The following is a 26,526-nucleotide window of genomic DNA, read 5'->3' as shown; positions in this document are numbered from 1 at the left end:
GAGGGAGGGAGGATGGGAATGAGCCCTGCCTTGTGTTACAGAGAGGGGTGGTGTTAGGGCGTGAGATTTAAGCCATCCTCAATATTATTGTTTATGAACTCGAGACTCACACCTGAGCATGTCTATTTGTATAGAAACCGGATGTATTACCAAAAGTTTTGGGACACCACTCCAAATCATTGAATTCAGAAACTCTTAAGACATTTTGGACAATTTCATGCTCCCAACTTTGTGGGAACAGTTTGGGGATGACCCCTTCCTGTTCCAACATGACTGCACACCAGTGCACAAATCAAGCTCCATAAAGACATGGATGAGTGAGTTTGGTGTGGAGGAACTTCACAGATTCCTGACCTCAACCCCATAGAACACCTTTGATGGATGAATTAGAGCAGAGACTGCAATGTAGCCAGACCTTCTCATCATCACGACATCAGTGCCTGACCTCACAAATGAGTTTTTAGTGGAAGGGTTAAAAATTCCCATAAACACAGTCCTAAACCTTGTGGAAAGCCTTCCCAGAAGAGTTGAAGCTGTTATAGCTGCAAAGGGCGGGACAACTCCATATTACATCCATGTGCAGGTAAAGGCAGTCGTCCCAAAACGTTTGGTCTGGCTCACAGTCTCCACTCTAATTCATCCCAAAGGTGTTCTATGGGGTTGAGGTCAGGACTCAGTCAAGTTCCTCCACACCAAACTCACTCATCCATGTCTTTATGGACCTTGCTTTGGTCACTGGTGTGCAGTCATGTTGGAACAGGAAGGGGTCATCCCCAAACTGTTCCCACAAAGAGCATGAAATTGTCCAAATTGTCTTGGTATGAAGCTGAAGCATTAAGCATTCCTTTCACTGGAACTAAGGGGCGGAGCCCGACCCCTGATCTGGAGGGGTGTCCCAAAACTTTTGGAAATATAGTGTATTTCTACACCTTATCCAAACCTCACTTGGCCCTAAATGTTATAGACCTAAACTGTGTACACTGTATCCAAAAATATGATCAAATATTTTAGATATGAATGGTTTTGGGCTTTAATGTTGGACATTCTAAAAACAAATTATGATCAGTTTTCCTAAAATCCTATTGGAATATCAGTTTATCCTATAGGTTGTTGTTATTTTAATGTTAAAGCTTCATTCTGTACTGGCTCTGTTTAATCTTGAGTGAGTAACCATTACTAACTCATACAGATAAATATGTTAACAGGATAGTTTCTTAACATTTAGATGAGATATATACAACAATCAGGCATAACATTAAGACCACCCGCCTAATATTGTGTCGGTCCTCCTTTTGCTGCCAAATCAGCCCTGACCCATCAAGGCATGGACTCCACTAGATCCCTGAAGGTGTGCTGTGGGATCTAGCACCAAGATGTTAGCAGCAGATCCTTAAAGTCCTCTAACTCACAGGACTTAAAGGACACTTCTGATAGATACTGACCACTGCAGATTGCAAGTTATACAGTGGAAATATTTTTGGCAAGAAAGCTGATTACATGTGTTAACAAGTGCAGTCAAGGCAAGTTGAGTAGGTTTAAAAGAAAAAAAATTAGAAATACAGGTACTTTTCCTTGTTGATGTTTTGGTATTTCTCGTATGGTACACTAACTTTTTGCAGTCTTTAATACACAGAACCTGTTAGATTCTGAAAGAAAGAAAGAAAGAAAGAAAGAAAGAAAGAAAGAAACTACTCAAATCACCTCATTATTTAGATCTATTTAAAACAATCATAATTTTTTTTAGTATTTAATACAGAATTAGAATATTTGCTTATCTTTTTTTTTAATTTTGTATGTTTTTGTTTAGATTACAGCCATCCAATTCAAGATAAACAAGATAATACCTCTGAGATAATGTTCAGCACCGAGTCTGTTTATTTACCATAATAATAAAAAAAATGTTTTAATTTTTTTAAAAAAAAAAAAGCATTTTATTTATATACTTCATAACAAAATGAGATCTTGAGCTCTTTCTGTCTCTCTCAAACCTTGATTAGCTTCAGTTATAATCATGTACTATATGTGCCTTAAAAATAAAATAAAAAATATACAAATGAAAGGGACAGAAGGTGAACACTCCATCAAGAAGAAAAGGGAAAGTTTAATATGCTTTCTTTTGTTTTTGAGAATGTAGAAACTTTATGAAAATGTTCTTTATCCCTGAAAATTTCCCATTGGGATGATAGTATGATAATATTCACTGGGATGAATAAGCTATCTATCTATCTGTCTGTCTGTCTGTCTGTCTGTCTGTCTGTCTGTCTGTCTGTCTGTCTGTCTGTCTATCTATCTATCTATCTATCTATCTATCTAGAACACTGGGCATGAGGCAGGAATACATCCCGAATAGAACCCGGATGGCTGGGGCTGGGGCTGGGGCTGGGGCTGGGGCTGGGGCTGGGGATGGGGCTGGGGCTGGGGATGGGGCTGGGGCTGGGGATGGGGCTGGGGATGGGGCTGGGGCTGGGGCTGGGGCTGGGGATGGGGCTGGGGATGGGGCTGGGGATGGGGCTGGGGATGGGGCTGGGGATGGGGCAGGTTAGTGGTTAAGGTGTTAGACAACTGGTCAGAAGGTTGTGAGTTTGGATCCTAGGTCCACCAAACTGCCGCTGCTGCGCAAAATGAGATGAATTGTAAGTCACTGTGGAAAAGGGCATCTGCTATATGACATGACATGACATGAAATGTAAAATGCTTTAGATAGATATCTTTTTGTATAGACAAAATCTATTTTTAGATTTGAACACAAAAATAAAGGCATGTCCGATCAGATAGATAGATAGATAGATAGACAGACAGACAGACAGACAGACAGATAGATGGATAAACTCTATTTCTGATTTGAACACAAAAATAAAGGCGTGTCCAATCAGGAAGTCCAACAGCCTTTAAATCAAACGGTTTGAACGTAAATAAATCCTGAAACCACCTTTTGTTTTTCACGTCTTCTTTCTTTCTTTCTTTTTCTTTCTTTCTTTCTTTCTTTCTTTCTTTCTTTCTTTCTTTCTTTCTTTCTTTCTTTCTTTCTTTCTTTCTTTCTTTCTTTCTTTCTTTCTTTCTTTCTTTCTTTCTTTCTTTCTTTCTTTCTTTGTAGAGGTAAAATTTCTCTTCAAAGAAGGTGACCAAGCTGGGGGGAGAAAAGGCGATATAACGTGAGCCGTCGGCGGCTCAGACGCAGCTAGCGGCCGTGGATTGTGTTGCAAATGAGGATGAAACGTTAACCCCTGTAGGCCTATCGCGTTACATAGTCAGGAATGAGGGATATCACACCTGAGGTCTGGGAAGGTCTTCAGTCATTCAGGTCAGGTTGAATGCAGGCAGTCAGAGGCGTGTTCAGTTTTTTGTCATGGTGAGTAGAACCGATACAGAACCCTAGCGGAGAACTTCACACCTCTCAAAGGGGTGAACGGTCGTGTGATTACGGAGTAGAATGAACGCAGATGAATCCCAGTTTTAATATTTCAGTCTAGATCACGGTTTTAAAGAAATCTCCTCGGGTAAAATAATGTTCAGGGGAAGATCATTAACCCGGTGTGTACATGGTGGAACTCATCAGAGCTTGAGATTTTCGTGATTTATTTCTGCAAAACTACCTTTCATACCATCATACCATCATACCACATGCAATATCACATCATGCGCAATGTGTTCTTAGTTCCCTAGAACCTTCTTTCTACTTCTACAGAATATTTCATTTATGTTGATTTTTCTTGTCATCTGAAGCAGTCTCTGGCAAAAGAATTTCCTTCCGGATTAATAAAGTTATCTTGTCTTATCTTATCTTTGTCTTAGCTTATCTTATTTTATCTTGTCCTATCTTTAACATGTTTTATTTTGTCTTATCTTGTCTTATATTATCTTATCTTGTCTTATCTTATCTTATCTTGTCCTTATCTTATCTTGTCTTATTTTGTCTTATCTTATCTGGTCTTGTCTTATCTTTTTATCTTATTTGATCTCATATTATCTTATGTTGTCTTATTTTATCTTGTCTTATCTTATATTGTTATCTTGTCTTATCTTATCTCATATTATCTTGTCTTATTTGTCTAATCTTGTCTTTTCTTATATTGTTTTGTTTTATCTAATCTCATCTCATCTCATCTAATGTCATCTCATCTTTCAGTTAGAGTGGCTAATGTTTCTGTTCAGTGAAACGTGTTTATTTGACATTTAGCAAATAAGGAGTCTCCAGTTTTAGTGCACTGAAATGGTTAGTAAGATTTTCCAGTAATAAAACGAGCAAAAAGCAGTGTTTTTTTTGTGGTTTTGTCTTCTCTCCCTCTTAACTTTAAGATACAGAATTGTGAAGCCGGTGAAGGAAGGACTGTTTATATCTGCTATCACACAAGCAAGAAAAAGGAACAGCTCCGTTACTGTAAAGAGATCATCATTTGTTGTTGATTTTAATGAACTGATGGTAAACTGCTATGGTATAAGAGGAATAAAGCACTTCAGGAAAGAAATTTTTGGGAGGTTGATTATCTTTCTAAAATCACATGGCATTTGAATGAGTAATAACAAAAAATGTGGCTGAGATTTTGACCAATATCTCTCTAAAATTTGTAACTTGTTCTTTTTCCTATTTGAAATTCCTGTGCGTATTTGCTCTAGCAGTCTAACGTGTAATTAATAAATAAATTAAATGATACAGAAACTGGTTTTAGTCTGAAATGAAATGCTTCAAAGTATGTAGCGCAGCGTCATCTCTCTCGGATCTCGTCGGCTTCTGCGTGATTAAACACGTTCGACTCGGCCGTGAGAATTAGCTGCGTTAGTCACAGAAGCTAAATCGCTGTCATGAAATGCCGGAAAAGTGAGTTACTCATCTTCTAAATCCGATTACGGTTATTGTTATGAACTGCTTTAAAGCTTAGTTAACGCTGCGCTAATTTTCTATCCGTTAGCGATCCTTGTGTAAACACAGCCTTTCAGTACAATGATACCTGATGCAGTCATGCAGGTAAAACAATACCAAGACACAGACTGTGAGACAGACACACCTGAATGAGGTCAACATGGGCTCTGTGTGAGTTTCTCACACACACACACACACACTGCAAGGATGTACAGTTTGGAACAACATACCCAGCTCAAAATGAGTGCATTTTAGCTCATTTAGCAGCTAACTGACAGCCTGGCATATGTACTAGCATTAGTTAGCATGACTAAAGCTTCAATCTGGTGAAGGAAACAGGAATGCTAAGCACAAATAACATCTATCGAAGACATAAAAGCTATTTCTACATTTTGTCTCATTTAATTGATTACATTAAAAATAAATAAAAAGCTAATGTATGCACATTTCACTATGGCTAATTTGTAGATAGATATGAAATGGCTTGAATAGTGAAGCTCTAGACGTTTGGGAATTTGATGGCTAACTACGCTTCGTCGGCTAGTTCATGCTAATTATATGGCTAATTCAGATTAAGGCAAAAATCTTCAGGTTTGGGTGCAAATGTTTTTAAAGAAAGCACTTGAATGATTTTGTCTCCCTAAAAAATAATTATCAGTGAAGAAACTCCATTAGCTATGAGCTTTGCATGTTTTTGTTTTGCCTTTGTAGACAATTAGCCATATAACCTGAGCCCTAGCTAACTAGCAAGCTAACCTAGCCACAGTTAGTAGATACAGCTGTGGTTTTTTATATATTGCAATAGATTTGACTGAAAAAGTGACTCAATCAATAAGGACTAATGAAGTAATGATACTTAAATCCCACCCATGTGTCGAATTCGAGCTAGCACTTAGCTAGCTTGCTAACTACTTAGACTAGCAGAGATTTTATACATAATGGTATTTTAAGTGTGTTTAATGATTTAAAAGGCTTTTCATTAGAAAATAAACAAACAGACACTGTTTCATGTGTGTGTGTGTGTGTGTGTGTGTTCCAGTCCACCATTGTGTTGTTACTGTTGCACATTAGAGAGCTAACAGCCATCGTCTGTTGGTCTAACCACACCGAGGAGACAAGCATCAAAAGCTAATTTGCTTCATAATGGCTAGAGACAAGCTTTATCATGCATGTAGGATTACACACACACACACACACACACCACACACACACACAGCAGTACTACAAAGCCTAGACCAGCTCTCGGGTGGTCTCGAGTTCCTTCAGCCATGTGGCATCTCCACCCCTCCCCCACTCTCCCTATATGGTTATCCTATGTTCACACACACACACAGACACACACTCACACACACACACACTTTTCTTTCTGTCCATTTTTAGGATCCAAAAATCCAACTCCTGGTATTCCCCAGAGTAGCTTCTGGCTCGTGTGAGATCTGGAAGTGACTCACCTACACACACACACACACAAGCAGCCAAGGATACTGTTGTACTGAGAGACACGGGGGAGAAGCTACGGAGAGTCTCTGTTTCCTTTATGTGTGTAAATGGAGGAGGAGGAGGACTGACTCATTAGCCGTGAGTTGACTCTGAGTCACAGGAAACGGAGAGGAAACAACGGACACAGGAAGTGGTGGACGCGGCACACTTCACACACACACACACACACACACGCAGCCTCATGCCGAGATTAAAAAAAGAAAAAACGTAAATATAACCAGAGCTCTCGTGCCTGGGTGATGCATCACGAGCCGTGGGTTTCCTGCATAACCGCCGGTGAATGAACCGAACACATGCTGCACTGGACCTGACCAGCAGGCAGTGAATTTACACATAAAGTATTGGCACTGCTGAAGAAAAAATATTCACGGTGATTAAAATGCTTGCGTGGAATGTTGAATTATCCAGGTCTTTATTTGTTGGACTCACCATGGACCATCATAAGACATTTAAATTTTTTTTTACTTGCAGTCTGATTGACAGGAAATCGTTTCTCCTGTTTCAGATTAATCATGGACACAGTGCATCAATAAAACCCAGTAGCTGTAGTGATGATGTAGTAGATTAGTGGTTAAGGTGTTGGCTTACTTATCAGAAGGTTGTGAGTTTGAATCCCAGGTCCACCAAACTGCCACTATTAGGCCCCTGAGCAAAGCCCTTAACCCTCAGATGTGTAAAAACAATTTGGTATCTTTGCTGGGACGGATCTGTATTTACATTATTTCTGTTGGGAAGATTCATGTTTCCCAATACAAATTTTCACCTTAAAAACTCGCTTCCTGATCAAATTAAATGCGTATACCGAGGTTCCACTGTACAGTGGTCATGTATGGTCATACATTCTTATGCAACATATGCAAACCACACACATATATATCCAAAAGTATTTGCACCCCTGACTATCACACCCATATGCACTTCTTCTGCACCACAAAGACGTCTCATTAGAGTCCAGACCTGTTCCAGCATGCCAAAGGAATTAAGAATGGAGCTTATTATAACAGCGAAGGACATACTGCATGAGTGTGATGGGGTGTCAGGGATGCACAAACTTTTGATCATGGGGGTATATTGATGGAATATATATGTATATACATTGATTGCTCTGCATAGAGAAGACTGAGGATCTGCCTAAGACCTAAGACCTTGACGAGTGCTACTTTTATTTAATGTAGTTTTTATTTCATTGTCTTTTAAAATTTCAGTGTAATCCCTGTTCTCTTGATACAACACACAAATTTTAGTGTTAAGATTTGCTTTAACTCTAACCTGACTTCCAGCTGATAGCAGCAAGGAACGAAGGAGATGAATAACATATTTAATAGTCAGGGTGCCAATAATTTTGAAACCAGCATTTCACAACCAAAAACCCCAAGAAAAGAAAGTGAAACTGCAGAGCATCCCCATGTTTGTTCTCAAAAACATGAACCATGGCCAGTCATTCCTCCTAACAGTTCCTGAAGGGTGCCAATACTTATGGAGATGAGTGTAAACAATAATGGAGGGTATATGAGATGTCACAACTCTGTTGTAAACATTCCTGAATATAGCAACCCAATTTTGAATAAATGGAAGCCGGTGAAAGTCAGGTACTTTCCGACTCTTTTATTTACGTGCCCTAGATGACATGAGTCACCTCGAGTTACATACCAGGAGCTCCACATCCCTGAGTCAGAATAAATAAGGAAGTGAGAATGAAATTATCAACCAAAAATATGTGAGGGTTTGTACTATTAAATACTTCCTTTTTAACCCGTTTCCCCTCTCGTGAATTTCGTCTCACACGATTCTAACGCACTTTAGAGGCAAAAATAAACGCTCATACGGTGAGAAAATGACTGCTAATGATCTCAGATATTAATTAGATTAGATTAGATTCAACTTTATGTTTACATATATATCAGGCATAACATTATGACCAGTGACCCGTGAAGTGAATAAGACTGATGATCTCCTCATCATGGCCCCTGTTAGTGGGTGGGATATATTACGCAGCAGGTGAACATTTTGTCCTCAAAGTTGATGTTAGAAGCAGGAAAAATGGACAAGTGTAAGGATTTGAGCGAGTTTGACCAAAAGGGCCAAATTGTGATGGCTAGACCACTGGATCAGAGCATCTCCAAAACTGCAGCTCTTGTGGGGTGTTCCTGGTCTGCAGTGGTCAGTATCTATCAAAAGTGGTCCAAGGAAAGAACAGTGGTGAACCGGAGACAGGGTCATGAGCGGTCAAGGCTCATGGGGAGAGAAGGCTGACCCGTGTGATCCGATCCAACAGACAAGCTACTGTTGCTCAAACTGCTGAAGAACTTAATGCTGGTTCTGATAGAAATGTGAAATTAGAAATAACCCTAGTCATATATATATATATATATATATATATATATATATATATATATATATATATATATATATATATATATATATATAAAGAAGGAGGAGAACATATTTCTTTGGGAAATTCGGAGGATGCAGAGTCTCTTCTGGAACATTACAAATATTTCTTAGTGGCGAACCTGGTTACGTGTGAAAGTAAATTTTTCTTCAAGCTCAGGATGTTAGAGTGGGCTACAAAACTAAGTACACCCCTGTGACACTTCAATGTCAAATGATTCAAAATTTTACCACATCAAGAATTTCGATTCGTTTGATGTTTTAAGCGATATTGCACAGGGGTATATTTACTTATGTTATATACAGTAAAACAAATTTTAAGACACAAATAAAAGCATTAAGACTGGATAAAGTACACGAATGAATTCGTTTAGCCAGAGGATGGCGCTAATGAGTAGCGTTTTGAAGGCTTCAAGCAGATGAATCGTTTCGTGAATCGATTCTTTGTGCCGATTCTTCAGAGAAGCGTTCAGATGCACAGATGGCTCAAGGGACAATCTTTTATGTGGCTGATTTTAACGCAGGGGATTGTGGGTGATTAACAGATGGGTCATTTGTGTACAGACCCTGATGGAGAGATGGTGGCTATCCAGATGGCAACAACAGTCACCGGAAATCCCCAGCTCTTATTGCACACGCTCCATTGATTTATGGCTGCTTTGAATTTATTTAAAAATTAAAAAAATATTTTGTTTTTCTTTAGCTTTAGTATTTAGCTCTTAACAAAATAAAGAAATTGCAAATTAATTATTATTTCTCATGTTCATCATAAAAAAATCATACATTTTGTAATTAATGTTTGAATTCACTTTAAAAAAAATAATTTAAAAAAATACACCTTGTAATTAATGTTTAAATTTAATTTAAAATATATATATATACACCTTGTAATTAATGTTTAAATGCACTTAAAAAAATAAATAATAAAAAAAATCATACTTTGTAATTAATATCTGAATTCACTTTAAAATAATATATATAATAGAAAAATAAAAATATTGTAATTTGTTTGAATTTACTTCAAAAAAAATTATACACTTCGTAATTAATGTTTTAATTTACTTTTAAAAAGTAGAAAAAAAATCATACACTGTAATTAATGTTTGAATTTTTTTTAAAAATCATATAAAAAATAATAATAAAAAAAACATACACTTTGTAATTCTTGTTTGAATTTACCTAAAAAATAATAATAAAAAATCCAAATAAAAAAATCATACACTTTGTAATTAATATTTGAACTCACTTTTTTTTATTTATACCAATAAAATATAAAAGAAAATACAATCCAGAAGGAGATAAACAAAACCAGAAATGTATTTTATATTAGATATTCATATTTTCATTCCAGTCCATTTCACTAATTTGCATAAAGTAACAAAATAATAATGAACCTAATCACAAAAAAACTTTTTTCCGTTGTTTCCGACAAGGCTGAAATGTATCAGAAGATCTGCTTCATCAAATTCAATATCAATACTGATTTTCATGTTTGTAACTCATAAACAGAACAAAAACAAACAAACAAACAAACAACACCACCACCACAAAGTCTACAAACCGAGCTAGTAAACATAGCCGAGTATCATCTCTCAGGAAATCAGGAAAACGGCTTTCACACAATCTAAACCAGTACGTGTGTGTGTACATGTGTGTGTGTGTGTGTGAGATACTCTGCTTCTCCTAGAAAGATATCTGTGATGTTGGACACGAGGTGAAGCTCCTCAAGCTGAAAGCGGAGACGTTCTGTTCTCAGACCTGCCAGAAAGAAAGAATAAAGATGACTTAGACAAGCTTTTTCCTCATACAGGATTAGTGTTAATGCCTTTAGTTGTGGCAGAGATGGCAGAGATGTGTTACTATAAAGAGAAGAGGAACAGAGAAACAGAAGTTTCCTTCCACTTTAGATCCTTTAGAACTGTTTCATTCATTTAACATCTAATTTTCTGTTTAGTTATAAAAATCATGCCGGTTTGTAAAATCTGGACATTTATCTACAATATCTTGCCAAACGTTTTGGGACGTCTGCCTTTACATGCACATGAATGTAATATGGAGTTGTTCCGCCCTTTGCAGCTATAACAGCTTCAACTCTTCTGGGAAGGCTTTCCACAAGGTTTAGGAGTGTGTTTATGGGAATTTTTGACCATTCTACTAGAAGTGCATTTGTGAGGTCAGGCACTGATGTTGGACAAGAAGGTCTGGCTCACAGTCTCCACTCTAATTTATCCCAAAGGTGTTCTATGGGGTTGAGGTCAGGACTCTGTGCAGGCCAGTCAAGTTCCTCCACACCAAACTCACTCATCCATGTCTTTATGGACCTTGCTTTGGTCACTGGTGTGCAGTCATGTTGGAACAGGAAGGGGTCATCCCCAAACTGTTCCCACAAAGAGCATGAAATTGTCCAAAATGTCTTGGTATGAAGCTGAAGCATTAAGCATTCCTTTCACTGGAACTAAGGGGCGGAGCCCAACCCCTGAATTCAATGATTTGGAGGGGTATCCCAATACTTTTGCCAATATAGTGTATGACTTTTTTTTTTTTTGTTTATAACTAATCCCACTATCAAGGTAAGTACCTCACTGATAAATGTGAGCTTTTTATTACTTTTCTAAATGGGTAATGGGAATGAATAAAGTAAAAACCTCAGCGGTCACAGCATGGATGCTGCTCGGGTCACAGATATCTTGTATGTCTCATGGAGTCGACCTGGGGAAATGTCGCCGGAAAGCCAGAGTTATTCCAAGCCAAGAGATGATAATGGCAAATTTTGCCACAAAATGCTTTTCTGACTGAGGAGAAAGGCATTATGGGTATTTCACTGAAGTGTATCGAGACGCTTGGCTCACTAAGAAGAACTGCATTATGGGTACTCTGATGATGATGTCACATGCACATGAATGAGATTCCATTTAGCCTTTTTTATTAAAAGGCTAAATTTTATTATGATCTTTTATTATGATCTAACAATATAGATCAAATTAGTTACCATACACAGTGAATTCTCTATTGCTCTATTCTGCCCCCTAGTGGATCAATAGAGCTCCAGTTCCATAAGTGTCCTTTACACCTGTATCTAACTGGAGATCTTTTTAAAAGGTGAATCTTGCCTGAACAGTGTGTGTGTGGTTCACCATCAAATCTAAACCCAGGACTATCCATATACACTAGTGTCAAAAGTATTGGGACACCCCTCAATCATTATATTCAGGTGTTAATGCTTCAGCTTCCTACCAAGACATTTTGGACAATTTCATGCTTTGTGGATTGGGGATCCACAGTTTGGTTATGACCGCTTCCTGTTCCAACATGACTGCACACCAGTGACCAAAGCAAGGACATGGATGAGAGAATTTGGTGGGGAGGAACTTGACTGGCCTGGACAGAGTCCTGACCTCAACCCCATAGAACACCTTTGGGATGAATTAGAGTGGAGACTGTGAGCCAGACCTTCTCGTCCAACATTAGTCCCTGACCTCACAAATGCGCTTCTAGAAGAATGGTCAAAAAATCCCATAAACCCACTCCTACACCTTGTGGAAAGCCTTCCCTGAAGAGTTGAAGCTGTTATAGCTGCAAAGGACAGGACAACTCCATATTACATTCATGTGCATGTAAAGGCAGACGTCCCTAAAGTGTATTATCCGAGTGTGTGTCTGTTCTTCGTCCTTCACCATACCGGTGGGTTTTTTTGAGGCCTCGTTCTGCTTTTCTGCTTGGATCTTCCTTTCTTTTTATCAGTCTCCTCCATGATCTCTTGCTGGCGTGAAGATAGATACAACCAGAAATGGATCAGTATCTATGTGTATCGGTCATCATGCAGACCAAAATGAGTATAGATACTGACCACCGCAGCCTCTGGACAGCCGACAAGATCCGCCGTTTCAGACACGCTCTGACCCAGCTGTAGAGCCATCACGATCTGGCCCTTGTCAAAGTCGCTCAGGTCCTTCTGCTTGTCCATTTTTCCTGCTTCAAACACACACTTTTTGAGACTTGCTGAATAATATATCCCACCTCTGGACGAGCGCCATTGTAAGGAGACAATCAATGTTATTCATGGTTTTAATGTTATGGCTGTTTAGTCTGTGTGCGCGTGGATGTAAACAAACACCAGATTAGTTAACAGCCACCAAAGGAAAAGAAATAAATGATTCGATTAGCTAGGAAAGTATGTATTTGCAACAAACGCTTAACACTGGAACGTTTAACATCAAATCAGCTTTTTTTAATCATCTTTAAAAAATGTAAATGAGGGGTGAAATAAATTTAATGTAAAGATGTCGCGGCGTCCTAAACAAGCGTACATAGTATGGTATGACATCATCATTCTGCGCCAGACATCTTTTAAACACTGTTAGCTTGCCTTTTTGTAGGATTTTTATTAAAGTTTTGTAATTACAAACGTCCAGGAACTTCTATATTAGTTAGATTAAATATACAACACGATGCCTTTTTTGGAAATCAGTCAATTCCCGCGTCCAATTAAAAATAAATAAATAAACAAAGGTAACTCGTGCTAACTCCTACACGGGTCGTGTTTGTTTACAAAACAAAAAATCCTTAAAGCGTGCAATTCAGCTCCTGAAATCATTTAGCAGCTGTAAACCGAATACCCTAATTAATTTGTATAATTAACGCACAATAATATTATGAAAAAGGTGGGTAAAGTATAAGTAAAATACCTAGCGGTGTTCTAACGTACAGAGACTCAAAACACATTCGTGTCGCTACGGAAGCCCTGGAGGTACAAAATTAAATGAGGACGAGGTGAAACGCGTGACGGAAATTCTAAAACCTAAGCGTGAAAAACAATTACTAGAGAATAAAACCAAAAACAAGCACGTCTCAAAAACCCGAAAAATCTCCAAGCAAGACATGTCCTGAAAAGAAAGCCAAGAAAGATATCAAGCTGTGTGAAGGGAATAAATTATTAGTGGAGGTGCACGTGGACATGGTCTGTTTATGTCATCCAAATAGTAAGAAAAAATCAGATTCAATTCGTATTCCTTTAGACAGTTAGTCAATCTTTATTCAGTAGAACCTGAAATTATATATACTTTGTACACATATTCATAATTTTCGTTTATAATTAGTTATAACACCGAATAATACGCTTCGTAAACATAATGCCAATTCGCTCTCACTCAGGTGTCGCAGCCCGGTGACGTCAGAAAAGGGGGCGGGGCCAATGCCTGGCTCTGTTGTGTTGCTTAGCGTTAGCCCTCCTCTCCGTCCCGGCTACTGGATATTTCAGTTGTTGTTGTTGTTGTTGTTGTTTTTATTTTTATTTATTTGTCGGTGGTTGATGTGAAGGCGCTGTTCACGGTAATAATTCATTTCCCTTCAGTGTTATTCATTTTGGCTCAGTATTTGAAACGTTGCCCAAATGTAGCTCTTTTTTTTTTTGACAACTCGTGTCCTGTCGACTTCCGGGTTCTAACCGGAAATACATTTACTCGGCACGCCGGTAATCATCTACAGGTAAACAACAACAACAAAAAATAAATAAATAAGAATAAAAAATGAATATATATGAATATATATTTAATATATGATTAAAATATTATTAATATTCTATTTAAATAACGTGGAAATGAAATGTGTTGATCAACACGATTATTACTTTGTCTTTGTGTCTGTTTTTACGAAGTTTTTTCTTCTTCTTCCTAATAATAATAATAATAATAATAATAATGGTAATAACAATAATAATAATAACAACAAAACAACAACAACAATAATAATAATAATAATGGTAATAATAATAACAATAATAATAATTTGAAAAAATGATAATAAATATTCAAACTATGACTAAAAACTAAAACTACAACAATATTTATTTTGTATATTTGTGGACATTTTGACATATGTTCTTGTTTGAAAAGCAAAAACAAAAAAAATAACGATTATTATTATTATTATTACTTTGTAAAGCATCAGTTCATTAATATGTAAAATTCATTGTGCTTCATATTTGTAGTTCATGCTTAAATGTAAAAGTAATTTAAGAACATGATCTTAGACCTGTTAGCCTCAGGTTTGAACAGGCAGGGGCCTTTCTGTGTGGAGTTTGCATGTTCTCCCCGTGCCTGTGTGGGTTTACTCCGGGTACTCCAGTTTCCTCCCACAGTCCAAAAACATGTACATTAGGTTGATTGGTAATTCTAAATTGCCCATAGGAGTGAGTGTGAGTGTGTGTGGTTGTCTGTCTATATGTGTGGCCCTGTGATGGACTGGTGACCTGTCCAGGGTGTACTTTCACCCCATGTGTGCTGGGATAGGCTCCAGAAGATCCCCGTGATCCTAATTAGGAATAAAGCAGGTATAGAAGATGGGTGGATGGATGGATGGATGGATGTTAGACCTGTTTTAAGTCATGTTTAATCATGTTGTAGCTGTGTTAATAGTGACATACCTGTGAGGTGTAACAGTGCTGATCTGGACATGATCGAAAAACACCTTTAATGGATTTTGTTGGTGATAAAGATTTAGTTTCACTTTCACAGCTCCTTCTTTCGGGAAGTAGGGTGAGATGTTGTGTGTAATAAATGATGCCTGTATGTTTGGCAGAACCTGTTTGCCTGCAGCAGACATGGTCCGGCGCTGTGTTTTTGGCTGCTCTTCTCCCCGCACCTTGTTCACATTCCCCACCGATCCCTGGCTGCGAAAGAGATGGCTGGAGTTTGCTCATCTGGAAGAGAGCGGTATTCGTTCGAGTTCTCGGATATGTGACAGACACTTTCCGGACGATTCCTTTAATAACCTGGGGCTGTTTAACGCCGGGATAACTAGTTACCTCAGGTTGATCGAGAACGCAGTTCCGTCTTTGTACACGGTCGGCGCTCCTCCGTCTGGAACGGTAAGTCGTTTTGACGAAGAATTTAGCAAACACACTTATGTTCCAAACTTCAAAAGTTTCTTATCAGATGTCATGTATGTCACATTTTAGCCGTCGATCAGAAGTATCGGATGCCAGTATGAGAGAGTGCGCAATACTGCCAACGTAAGCGTGCAAGTCAATCCACCGAAAATCTACAGACGTAGTAAAGGTAAATAACACATATTTCTATTCTTTCTATAGGCATGAAGTATTCACTGATCAGGCATAACATTACCTGCCTGACCACCTGCCTAATATTGTGTTGGTCCCCCTCTTTTGCCAAAACAGCCCTGACCCGTCCTGCACTGTGTATTCTGACACCTTTCTATCAGAACCAGCATTAACTTCAATTTGAGCAAAAGTAGCTCGTCTGTTGGATCGGATCACATGGGCCAGCCTTCACTCCTCACATGCATCAATGAACCTTGGACACCCATGACCCTGTCTCCGGTTCACCACTGTTCCTTCCTTGGACCCCTTTTGATAGATACTGACCACTGCAGACCGGGAACACCCCACAAGAGCTGCAGTTTTGAAGATGCTCTGATCCAGTGGTCTAGCCATCACAATTTGGCTCTTTGTCAAACTCGCTCAAATCCTTACGCTTGTCCATTTTTCCTGCTTCTAACATCAACTTTGAGGACAAAATGTTCACTTGCTGTCTAATATATCCCACCCACTAACAGGGGCCAGTCTTATTCACTTCACTTGTACGTGGTCGTATTGTTATTCCTGATCAGTGTATTTGTATAGTCATTTACTCCTTTCGTCCAATTTCCACTCACTAGCCAGCTTTCCTACAATCATAAAACAGTAAGTAATTGGCCAAGATGAAGGCTTTATGAGTCACATAACAATGCTGCTGATGATAATAATAACAACAATAGTTCACCTGGTGGTCCAGTGGCAGGATCCTGTGGTCTTATTGCTGTGGCCCAGGTTTGATTCCCGGGCAGGGAACTAACCCAGGGGTCAACTCTCAGTGCCGGTCCCAAACCCAGATAAAATAGGAGTGTTGTGTCAGGAAGGGCATCCCGTGTAAAAAAACAAAACTTGTGCCAAATCAATTATTCTGACCAGATGATCCACTGTGGTGACCCTGAACAGGGAGCAGCCAAAAGCAACAACAACAATAATAAAAATAATAATGCATCTTTTCCTACAGCTCCTCATGCTACATCACATGGCATTGTAACACACTGAGGAAAGTGCTGTCTGCCCTCTTCCACATACATGAGCTCACAGACTCTCACAATTGGCTCCTGTTGCAGGCGAGAGTGGCTATGCCCCTCCCACCCAGACAGCACACCCAGTTCTGTTTATACACACACAAGGAGTTTTAAGGAATCTCCATCAGCCATTGATACCATTACAGTCTTGTTTATAGGGCAATGACATCAAGAGACACTGTCACGTATCCCTGCATAATGTACAGCAAAGCCCCAAGCTATCAGTCCTGCAGAGGAAAAGAGGTCTACGATTATCCTGGATAAATTCCATACTTGCTCTTCCTTTATTATAATTATATCTAATTCCTGATGATTTATGATCTCTTTCAGCAATTCAGGTTTGGACAGTCGGACAGAACGCAGACTCCGACTCGGACAGGTATTTGTACAATATGCTTAATATACTTAATGTTAAAGTTAATGCATTGAATGTTTTGGTTTAGGGGTGTTTCTTATTCCACTATCTGAATATCTGTAAGAGGAAATGATCTGGGTCCGTTATAAAGCAGTGAAGTGAAGCATTCCCTTTAGAATGCATGAAAACTTTCCTCTTGACGGTGATGCTACACGTGATGAAGTTTAATTCATCTTCATCCACAGCAGGTTGTCTGGTGCAATTTTTTATTTTTTTAAAGGGACCTGTTACACTTTTATCCATTTATAGTAGTCAGTGCTGTCCACAAGACAAGTTAGTTCCTGTTTATCACTTGGGTTTAACCTTATAAACGGTCGTTTGCTTACAAGCCTCTTAATAAAGGTAATCTTCTTCTTCTTCTTTGGGCTTTTCCCTTCAGGGGTCTCCACAGTGATTCATCTCCTCCACCTATCCCTATCTTCTGCATCCTCAACACTTACACCCACTAGCTTCATATCCTCATTTATTCCATCCATATACCTCCTCTTTGGCCTTCCTCTTTTCCTCCTGCCTGGCAGCTCCATGTCCAACATTCTCCTACCAATATACTCACTCTCCCTCCTCTGGACATGTCCAAACCATCTTAATCTGTCCTCCCTAACTTTGTCCCCCAAACGTCCAACATGAGCTGTCCCTCTGATGTACTCGTTCCTAATCCTGTCCAACCGTGTCACTCCCAAAGAGAACCTCAACATCTTCAGCTCTGCTACCTCCAGCTCTGACTCCTGTCTCTTCCTCAGTGACACTGTTTATAAACCATACACCATGGCTGGTCTCACCACCGTCCTGTACACCTTCCCCTTGATTCTCGCTGATATTTTTCTATCACACAGAACTCCCGACACCTTTCTCCACCCATTCCAACCTGCCTGCACTCGCTTCTTTACCTCTTTCCCACACTCTCCATTACTCTGGACTGTTGACCCCAAGTACTTAAACTCCTGTACCTTCTTCATCTCTTCACCCTGTAATCTTACTGTTCCACTTCCCTCCCTTTCATTCACACACATGTAAAAATAAGCTTGTCATAATACTTAGAAACCTTGAATACTTTTGCATCGATTAATCTGTCATTATTGGTGCTATTTGTTATGTAATTTTTCATGCATGTCCCACAATGTACATTATTTATGCATTTAGAGATCAATTCTTCTCAAAAACTGTAATAGAATTGAAAATGGAGTGGAATTTGACATAATGGTTTAAGAAATAGAATTAGTGATTCATTAAATGTATTAACTCCTTCCTCAAAACTTAAGAGCTTGGTTGAGATCAATTAATTGATTTCAATTAGTTGAATATTTTAAATAGAAATAACTGCGCTACTTTTCACTGAGTCGAATTATTTGACTCGGCTCATAGATTCTTTCGGCTACCAAGTGGTTAAATTGTTATCTCTCTAAACAGGAAAAATTGCGATATGTATTTTTTGTAAGATTTGTGATTGTGATATTGATCTTCTACGCGGTACTTGGAATGAAGTAATGATTTTTTATAAATCTATTGAAAAAAGACCAAAAAAACTTCGAACCGGGCATGTGAGTCGACTCACCTATTTCACCCCAAAGAGTCGGTTCAAAGACTCGTTTGCAAACGACACATCTGTATTTGTATAACCAAGGCGTAAAAGTTCTCCATATTCATACGTCTGGAATATGGATGAGTTAGAAGTGATTTCCACTGAAGTGCCAAAGCCAAAGCCGGTCCAGTACTTGTCTAAAAAGCTGTACGATGCGTTCAGGAGTAAAACCAGAGTTAGTGTAGGAACTGCGTTTGACCGATGGAGAGCTCTGAAAGAAGAGAAAGGCCTGAAAACAGACGCCCAACTCGCCAGGTTTCTCCTGGATAGGTAAATTGTGCAAAAATTAAACTTCTGCAATGATGCACTTTGCAAAAAAGGTATCATTTGCAAGTGTTTCTTTAAGTTACATCCGCAGCGAAAGTTGCTAATCTGATTTATTAACCTTTCAGTACTTTGTTATTGTCAGTTAGCTCACTAGCATAGCAAGGAAATAAGACGAATAATACCAGAGTTATGATTTGTAAAGGAGATATCCATATATATATATATATATAAAATATGGTTATATATAGATATGACCCAATATTATTAGCTTGGCCGCTAACAAAAGACGCGTTATGGATGCTAAAAGTCACGGCTTGTTGTTAGCAGGCTCGAGCTAGCTAGGTAACGTTATCCCAGCTGGCAGTGAGGCGCGTGCGTGTTTTCTGTCAAAAAGGAGTGTCAAAACTTTCAGTCTTACGTTTTTACTTTTTATACTATAGCAGCCTTTTACATCTAGCTATAGGATAGATATCTGCCAGGAGCCTGGCGTTAAAGAGGAGCTCATAGGATTGTGGGCAAACGTGTACATGTCCGTTTGTTTACATTAGGGGTGCCAGAACTTTTGCCTGCATCACTAACATACACTTATTAAGCATTACATTATGCCTGCCTAATATTGTGTTGGTCTCCCCTTTTGCTGCCCTGACCCGTCCTGCACTGTGTATTCTGACACCTTTCTATCAGAACCAGCATTAACTTCTTCAGCAATTTGAGCAACAGTAGCTCATCTGTTGGATCAGATCACACGGGTCAGCCTTCACTCCCCACGTGCATCAATGAGCCTCGACTGCCCGCGACCTTGGCACTGGTTGACCACTGTTCCTTCCATGGACCACTTTTGATAGATACTGACCACTGCAGACCGGGAACACCCCACAAGAGCTGCAGTTTTGGAAATGCTCTGATCCAGTGGTCTAGCCATCACAATTTGGCCCTTTTGGTCAAACTGAAAGCTCAAATCCTTACGCTTGTCCATTTTTCCTGCTTCTAACATCAACTTTGAGGACAAAATGTTGACTTGCTGCCTAATATATCCCACCCACTAACAGGGGCCATGATGAGGAGTCTTATTCACGTCACCTCTCAGTGGCCATAATGTTATCCCTGATCAGTGTATATAAAACCTCGTAAGATAATTTTATCTATTGTTCAGAATTTTTAGTTGTTAAACTTCTGGGCAGTAACAGATATTTCTAATCCAGTAAATGGATTATTTTATTTCCCTTAATATTAACGAGTTGTCATTTTTTCCTCCTGTAGCTATGAAGGCGTTTCACAGACAGCAAGAGTTGATGAGAGGATGCCTGTTACAGCCCAAGAGTTCTCTCTTCAGTGAGTAGTGTTTATTCATTTAGATTTTCATTCACTTTAAATCTTTAAAGACCAAAATGAAACGGAAATTCAACAGCATTGTGCTCCCATTTAGGTAATTGCCACAATTCCTAAGCCAAAGAAATCCTGCAGAATAAAACTAAAGCTCCGCTTAGGCAATATACACTTATATTGTCAGAAAGTTTTGGGACACCCCTCCAAGTCATTGAGTTCACGGGTTGTTTTTCAGGGGTTGGGCTCGGCCCCTTAGTTCCAGTGAATGAACTCTTAATGCTTCAGCTTCATACCAAGACATTTTGGACAATTTCATGCTGAGTGAGTTTGGTGTGGAGGAACTTGACTGTCCTGCACCTCCTGACCTCAACCCCATAGAACACCTTTGGGATGAATTAGAGCAGAGACTGTGAGACTGTACTTCTCTAGAAATGCATTTGTGAGGTCAGGCACTGATGTTGGACGAGAAGTGGAAGTGGATGTCTCCGCTCTAATTCATCCCAAAGGTGTTCTATGGGGTTGAGGTCAGGACTCTGTGCAGTTCCTCCACACCAAACTCACTCATCCATGTCTTTATGGAGCTTTCTTTGGTCACTGGTGTGCAGTCATGTTGGAACAGGAAGGGGTCATCCCCAAACTGTTCCCACAAAGAGCATGAAATTGTCCAAAATGTCTTGGTATGAAGCTGAAGCATTAAGAGTTCCTTTCACTGGAACTAAGGGGCCGAGTCCGACCCCTGAAAAACAACACCTGAATTCAATGATTTGAAGGGGTGTCCCAAAACTTTTGACAATATAAGTGTATATTGCCTAAGCGGAGCTTTAGTTTTATTCTTCAGGATTTCTTTGGCTTAGTAATTGTTACAAAATAAACATGGAGTTTGGACTTGGACATTATTCTTTAAAGATTATTTTATTCAGGAATGATTTAATTTGAACCAGGAATGTTAGTTATGTGGCCTTCATGACAACCAGGATTCCAGAACATCTTAAATAGTTCTGTCCCCTGAGGTCAGAAATAAATGTCTGTTACATACATTTCTCTGTAAATAAGCTGTACTATAGATACTAAGATGTTTTAGAATATAAAGGTATCTTTCATGTTACTATCCAGTCTATACTGTTATAGAAAAGTAACGCACACCTTCTGACCAATCAGATTGGAGGCTTCACCAGTGCTGTGCTAGAAATGAGTAATGTTTAAATGAGTAATGGAGGCACGAGTTTGTATAACAGGCTTGAGTCCTTAATATTGTTTTTAACTCTTTTCTGCGTTCAGTGGGAGCTGTATCTCAGATGACGACCCGTCAGCGCCGGTGGAGATTGAACTCGTAAGTGCAGTCACATCCAGAAAAATAAGAATGATTGATTAAATTTGTTTTTCAGCGTATCATTGTCATTTTATCATTTAAACATGACAGGAATTAACGAGCAGTATGATGGATAAACCGCTGGCCGGTTCACAGGGATGTGGAAAAGGTCAGAAGTCATTTTGTCTTTGTAATCACTCTCGATACGGCACTTAAATGTAAACTGTATACTTGTATATAATATACACTATATTGCTAAAAGTTTTGGGACGTCTGCATTTCCATGCACATGAATGTAATATGGAGTTGTTCCGCCCTTTGCAGCTATAACAGCTTCAACTCTTCTGGGAAGGCTTTCCACAAGGTTTAGGAGTGTGTTTATGGGAATTTTTGACCATTCCTCTAGAAGCACATTTTTGAGGTCAGGCACTGATGTTGGACGAGAAGGTCTGGCTCACAGTCTCCACTCTAATTCATCCCAAAGGTGTTCTATGGGGTTGAGGTCAGGACTCTGTGCAGGCCAGTCAAGTTCCTCCACACCAAACTCACTCATCCATGTCTTTATGGACCTTGCTTTGGTCACTGGTGTGCAGTCATGTTGGAACAGGAAGGGGTCATCCCCAAACTGTTCCCACAAAGAGCATGAAATTGTCCAAAATGTCTTGGTATGAAGCTGAAGCATTAAGAGTTCCTTTCACTGGAACTAAGGGGCGGAGCCCAACCCCTGAACTCAATGATTTAGATGGGTGTCCCAAAACTTTTGGGAGTATAGTGTAACTTGTGTAAATATATACTGACTTTAGTTAGTAATAATTATAGTAGTTTAAATTGAGTTTATTTATTTTGAAATCAGTTTGGAGTGTAAAATAGATCTTTTTACAGTGTTTAACGTCATGCTTGCCTTTTTTTCCCTTTATTTTTCAGATCCGAGGTCGTCTGCTTTCGATGATGACGGATACAGCAGCTTATCTGAGTATGTGTCTCTGTTTTTCACGGATGTTTGAGTACATATAACAAAAAATTCAGCAAAAACAGGATGGAGTGAAGGACGTTCATATGGCGTGATTTTGGATATACTGATTTTGGATAATCTTTACTCCATGATACTGAGTGTATCATGGAGTAAAGATTAGTTTGCGATCCCTAAAAACACTCCAGGTATGTCTGTAAGAGCAAACTATTCCAGAATAAAGGATGTAAGGAGCGCTATAAGAGCAGAGCTGTGTTCATACACACACCAATCCACTTTCTACTGCTGCAGCTACCGCTGGACTTCCTGTAGATCCTGAGTATCCGATGTCTCGTCCAATCAGAGGGAAGAATTCCATTTGCAAACTATACCTACCTTTTCTGCTTTGTCCGATTTCTCCTTGTGTTTTTGGATTAGTTATTGTGTTTTGCACTCCTCAGCCATCGTACTTTTGCTGACAAATTAGAATCCAGAACAGCACTTAAAGTACATGGCTGCCAGTTTCTTGGCTTCATCTACCTTGTAGCTCCTTAGTTTTTCCAGAAGCAGGGTTTAATCTGTGTATGTTTTATGTATTCTAGGAGCAGTTACGCGATCTTGAGCAAGGAGGTTTTGGTACTTCTGATGTACCGCTGTTTGGAGTGCTCCAGCGAGTGCCGCATTCGAGGAATAGGCAAAGGAGGGAGTCTGTCTCTCGGACAAGAGTGTCTGTCCTGCTCTAACTACAGACTGTGGACCTCGAGACAAGCTGAGAAACCAAAAGAGAAGGTGTGACTCTCAGACCATGAGATAATTCTCTGTTGCTTGCAAGGTTTTGTTGGCAGATTAGTAAAGCAAGCTATATACTAGCTACTAGCTACCCCTCCAAATCATTAAGATAAGATCTTGTTTTTTTCCCTATAATTTGTCACCCAGGTGGCTGATACACCTTTAATCACGTCGTATGAAGAAGTTCCCACTCAGGAGTCTGACAGCTCTTTAGTGTCTGCGACTCTGCATGTAGGACATGGTACAGTCGAGTGTAGAAACGTCGCTGCACAAGACGAGACAGACGGCGAGGCCATTTCAAGCATTATAGTGAAGGAGGAACCGGAAGACTGTGATGAGGTGATGAAGGAGGAGCAGCCGAACCTCATGGAGATGCATGTGGATTACGCTTCCACAGCTACAGGAGAGGCTGGAGTCGGGAATTGTGCTAATGTCGTGACTGTTAAAAATGAGACAGATGAGCTGACTCACCTCAAAGCTTTTGGTTTGCAGACAGATCAGGAAACACTGCTGATCGACGAGACTGGCCGAGTGAGGCGTGCCGAGCTACCGAGAGAAGACGACGAGGACGACGACGAGGAAGAGGATTTGGAAGAGAATTCCGAAGCTGATGAGGATTCAAGCTCGTTTGATCAGTCTGAGGATTTGGAAGAATCTTCTGACATGGATAACACACGAAAGCTCCTTGTGCTGAAACCATTTCAGAACACCATTAAACCGATTATTTGGTGTACAGACTGCACAGACGTAGCCAAGATGATTTGTACGATTCGGAGACACAAAAGGATCTACGGCTGCCCAGAGTGTGGGGTCGGGGACGTAAACAGCACTTTTAAAGACTTCTCTATTCATTTTAGTGACATAACAAGTTTTCATAAACATGCCATGAAGGAGCACGGTGCAAAAGAAATCCCTCCCGAAAACCGAGTGTGTGAGGATTGCCACAAAACCATCAGAATGCCGACGAACCCGAACAAAAAGCCGCGAGAGCACGTGTGCGAATACAAGATCAAGCCGTTCGCGTGTCACTTGTGTCGCAAGCGCTTTTTTACAGAAACTGGACAAAAAGTACACTACAGGCGACTTCACGGAGACTACACGCATTTTTGTAAGTACTGCATGACGCCGTTCGACACTAAAGAGTCCAAACTGAAGCACGAGACGACTCACAGCGAAGAGTCGCTGCCTTACATCTGCCCCGACTGCCCGGAGAAGTTCCAGGACTTTGTGGCACGCAATCAACACCTACGGAGCCACCGAGGCGAAAAGAAACACATCTGTGACACGTGCAACCGGAGATTTGGCGATCTTGCCAGTTACGACAGACACGTCCGGATACACTCTGGAGAAAAGCCGTACACGTGCAACGTCTGTGAGCGTTCCTTCACGCAAGCCGGACACCTCAAATCGCACATGCGCCTGCACACGGGCGAGAGGCCCTTCATGTGCGAACAGTGCGGGAAATGTTTCAATCACAACGTCAGCCTCAAGAACCACCTTCAGAAGCATCACTGCGGTGACGGGACGCCGGCGGAAGATGACCAGCACGCGGCCGACCACCCGGGAACGGCGAAGCGAGCGAGAAAGCGGGCGAGGAAAAGCTCCACTTCACACACCGAGGAAACGAAGGAGGACCGAGGGTTCGAGAGCGAGACGTCCATTTCCGACGAAGAGTGGTCGAAACGAGGGAGGAAGAAGACAGTTAGGAGGAAAAGAGAGGGAAAAAGCGCAGATGATGACGAGCGTAGCGAATGAGCGCCACAGACTACAGTATTTATTCCTTTTACACCAAGTTCATTCAGTTCTTGGCAATAAAGCTGCTATCCATGATGCTGTGAAGGCTACAGCGGCGGTCCCACTAGATGCTTTTATTCAGGATTCTTGGAAAGTGTTCACACCATTTTCATATCCACCTCCTGTAATTTGTTTTGTTCCAAAATTATGCTCAAGTGTTAATTCACTGAAATTCGGGCCACTAGGAAATAAGCAAGGGGGTGGAGTCTTAACACTTGGTGTATTATTTATGATAAAACCAAACATTTTCACTTTCTCAGTCAACGTCTGTTCACTGAAACACTACATTTACTTTAGAAAAATACACCAGAACAAAACCCACAGCAACACAATTTTCACTCCGCCATGTTGAAGAAGAACCATGTGACCGCTGCTTCGCACATGCTTCCTCTGTCCACACATCAAACCATGGAGCCACTCTGGGCCTCTCGGGAACTTCACATCACTTCCTGTCAGGTTATTTTACAAACGACTCAGTACTGAAGGTGACGCTTCTCTGCAGTGAAGACCTGGATGAGTTGCGTTGTACAGTTGTACAGTTGCACAATAAAACCCTTGTATATAAAAATCTATTTGTTTTTGAGTTTTAAATGTCCTTCCTTATTTATAAACTCGGAGCATATTGTGCTGCTGTTTGTAAATTCACTGGATAGCAAAATAACTTTGGGATTTAGTTTAGATCTTATTTAGTTGCAGTTGATGCTGTTTTGGGGAGAATTTAACTCAATCTGGCAACCTGTGCTCTATGTATTATTGATAAAGCAGTGGTAATGCATCACTGTTTTTGACTTTTTATTTTATTTTTTTTAATTATAAAATCTACCATCTTGACCTGTATATACTCATGACACAGGTATAATACAATTTCTCATACACTTATCACACATAACATTAAGACCACCTGCCTAATATTGTGTTGGTCCCCTTTTGCTGCCAAAACAGCCCTGACCCATCCTGCACTGTATTCTGGCCCCTTTCTATCAGATCCAGCATTAACTTCTTCAGCAATCTGAGCAACAGTATTGTTTTGGATCGGATCACACGGGACAGCCTTCACTCCCCACGTGCATCGCTTCAATTCAATTTTTCAATTCAATTTATTTTGTATAGCGCCTTTTACAATGAACATTGTCTCAAAGCAGCTTTACAAAAGAAGAAAAACAGAGAAAGGGGAGGGGAAAAAATAAATAAAAATAAAATAAAAATAACTAGAAATAAGAGTAAATCATTAAAT

General features: G+C 39.8%; 2 protein-coding genes across 7 annotated transcripts in view; one reads left to right on the top strand and one right to left on the bottom strand.

The window, feature by feature from the left end:
* LOC131365890 (putative uncharacterized protein DDB_G0290521) overlaps positions 1-8,022 on the bottom strand; it is a 53,070-nt gene extending 45,048 nt beyond the window's left edge. The window contains exons 1-2 of the mRNA XM_058409804.1: positions 8,009-8,022; positions 2,320-2,523 (exon numbers count right to left, since the gene is read on the bottom strand). Coding sequence (XP_058265787.1) covers positions 2,320-2,523; positions 8,009-8,022 — 218 coding nt within the window. The remainder of the gene's footprint in view (positions 1-2,319; positions 2,524-8,008) is intronic.
* A 5,917-nt stretch (positions 8,023-13,939) lies between these two features.
* On the top strand, positions 13,940-25,860 carry LOC131365937 (zinc finger protein 135-like). Of its 6 annotated transcripts, none has more exons than XM_058409923.1 (10): positions 13,940-14,077; positions 15,326-15,614; positions 15,705-15,804; positions 17,195-17,243; positions 20,386-20,457; positions 21,730-21,781; positions 21,872-21,929; positions 22,685-22,733; positions 23,312-23,498; positions 23,646-25,860. In XM_058409923.1, the coding sequence occupies exons 2-10, from the start codon at positions 15,348-15,350 to the stop codon at positions 25,251-25,253; spliced, it is 2,442 nt and encodes an 813-aa protein (XP_058265906.1). In that variant the 5' UTR covers positions 13,940-14,077; positions 15,326-15,347; the 3' UTR covers positions 25,254-25,860. The 6 variants fall into 6 exon arrangements, with proteins under 6 accessions (XP_058265906.1, XP_058265905.1, XP_058265907.1 ...); XM_058409922.1 differs by having other exon boundaries at positions 14,053-14,233; XM_058409924.1 differs by lacking the exon at positions 13,940-14,077 and adding an exon at positions 14,682-15,077.
* The last annotated feature ends 666 nt before the right edge of the window (positions 25,861-26,526 follow it).

This window comes from Hemibagrus wyckioides, linkage group LG15, assembly GCF_019097595.1.
Source record: "Hemibagrus wyckioides isolate EC202008001 linkage group LG15, SWU_Hwy_1.0, whole genome shotgun sequence".
Taxonomy (NCBI): domain Eukaryota; kingdom Metazoa; phylum Chordata; class Actinopteri; order Siluriformes; family Bagridae; genus Hemibagrus; species Hemibagrus wyckioides.
Note: the sequence above shows the minus strand (reverse complement) of the source record. Positions and strands in the feature narration are given on the sequence as shown.

Bases quoted from the DNA above. Each gene is read 5' to 3' on its own strand.
- LOC131365937 (XM_058409923.1), top strand. From the start codon at position 15,348: ATGGTCCGGCGCTGTGTTTTTGGCTGCTCTTCTCCCCGCACCTTGTTC. The intron at 21,930-22,684 runs GTCAGAAGTCAT...TTTATTTTTCAG, and splicing joins TTCACAGGGATGTGGAAAAG to ATCCGAGGTCGTCTGCTTTC. The intron at 23,499-23,645 runs GTGTGACTCTCA...TTTGTCACCCAG, and splicing joins CTGAGAAACCAAAAGAGAAG to GTGGCTGATACACCTTTAAT.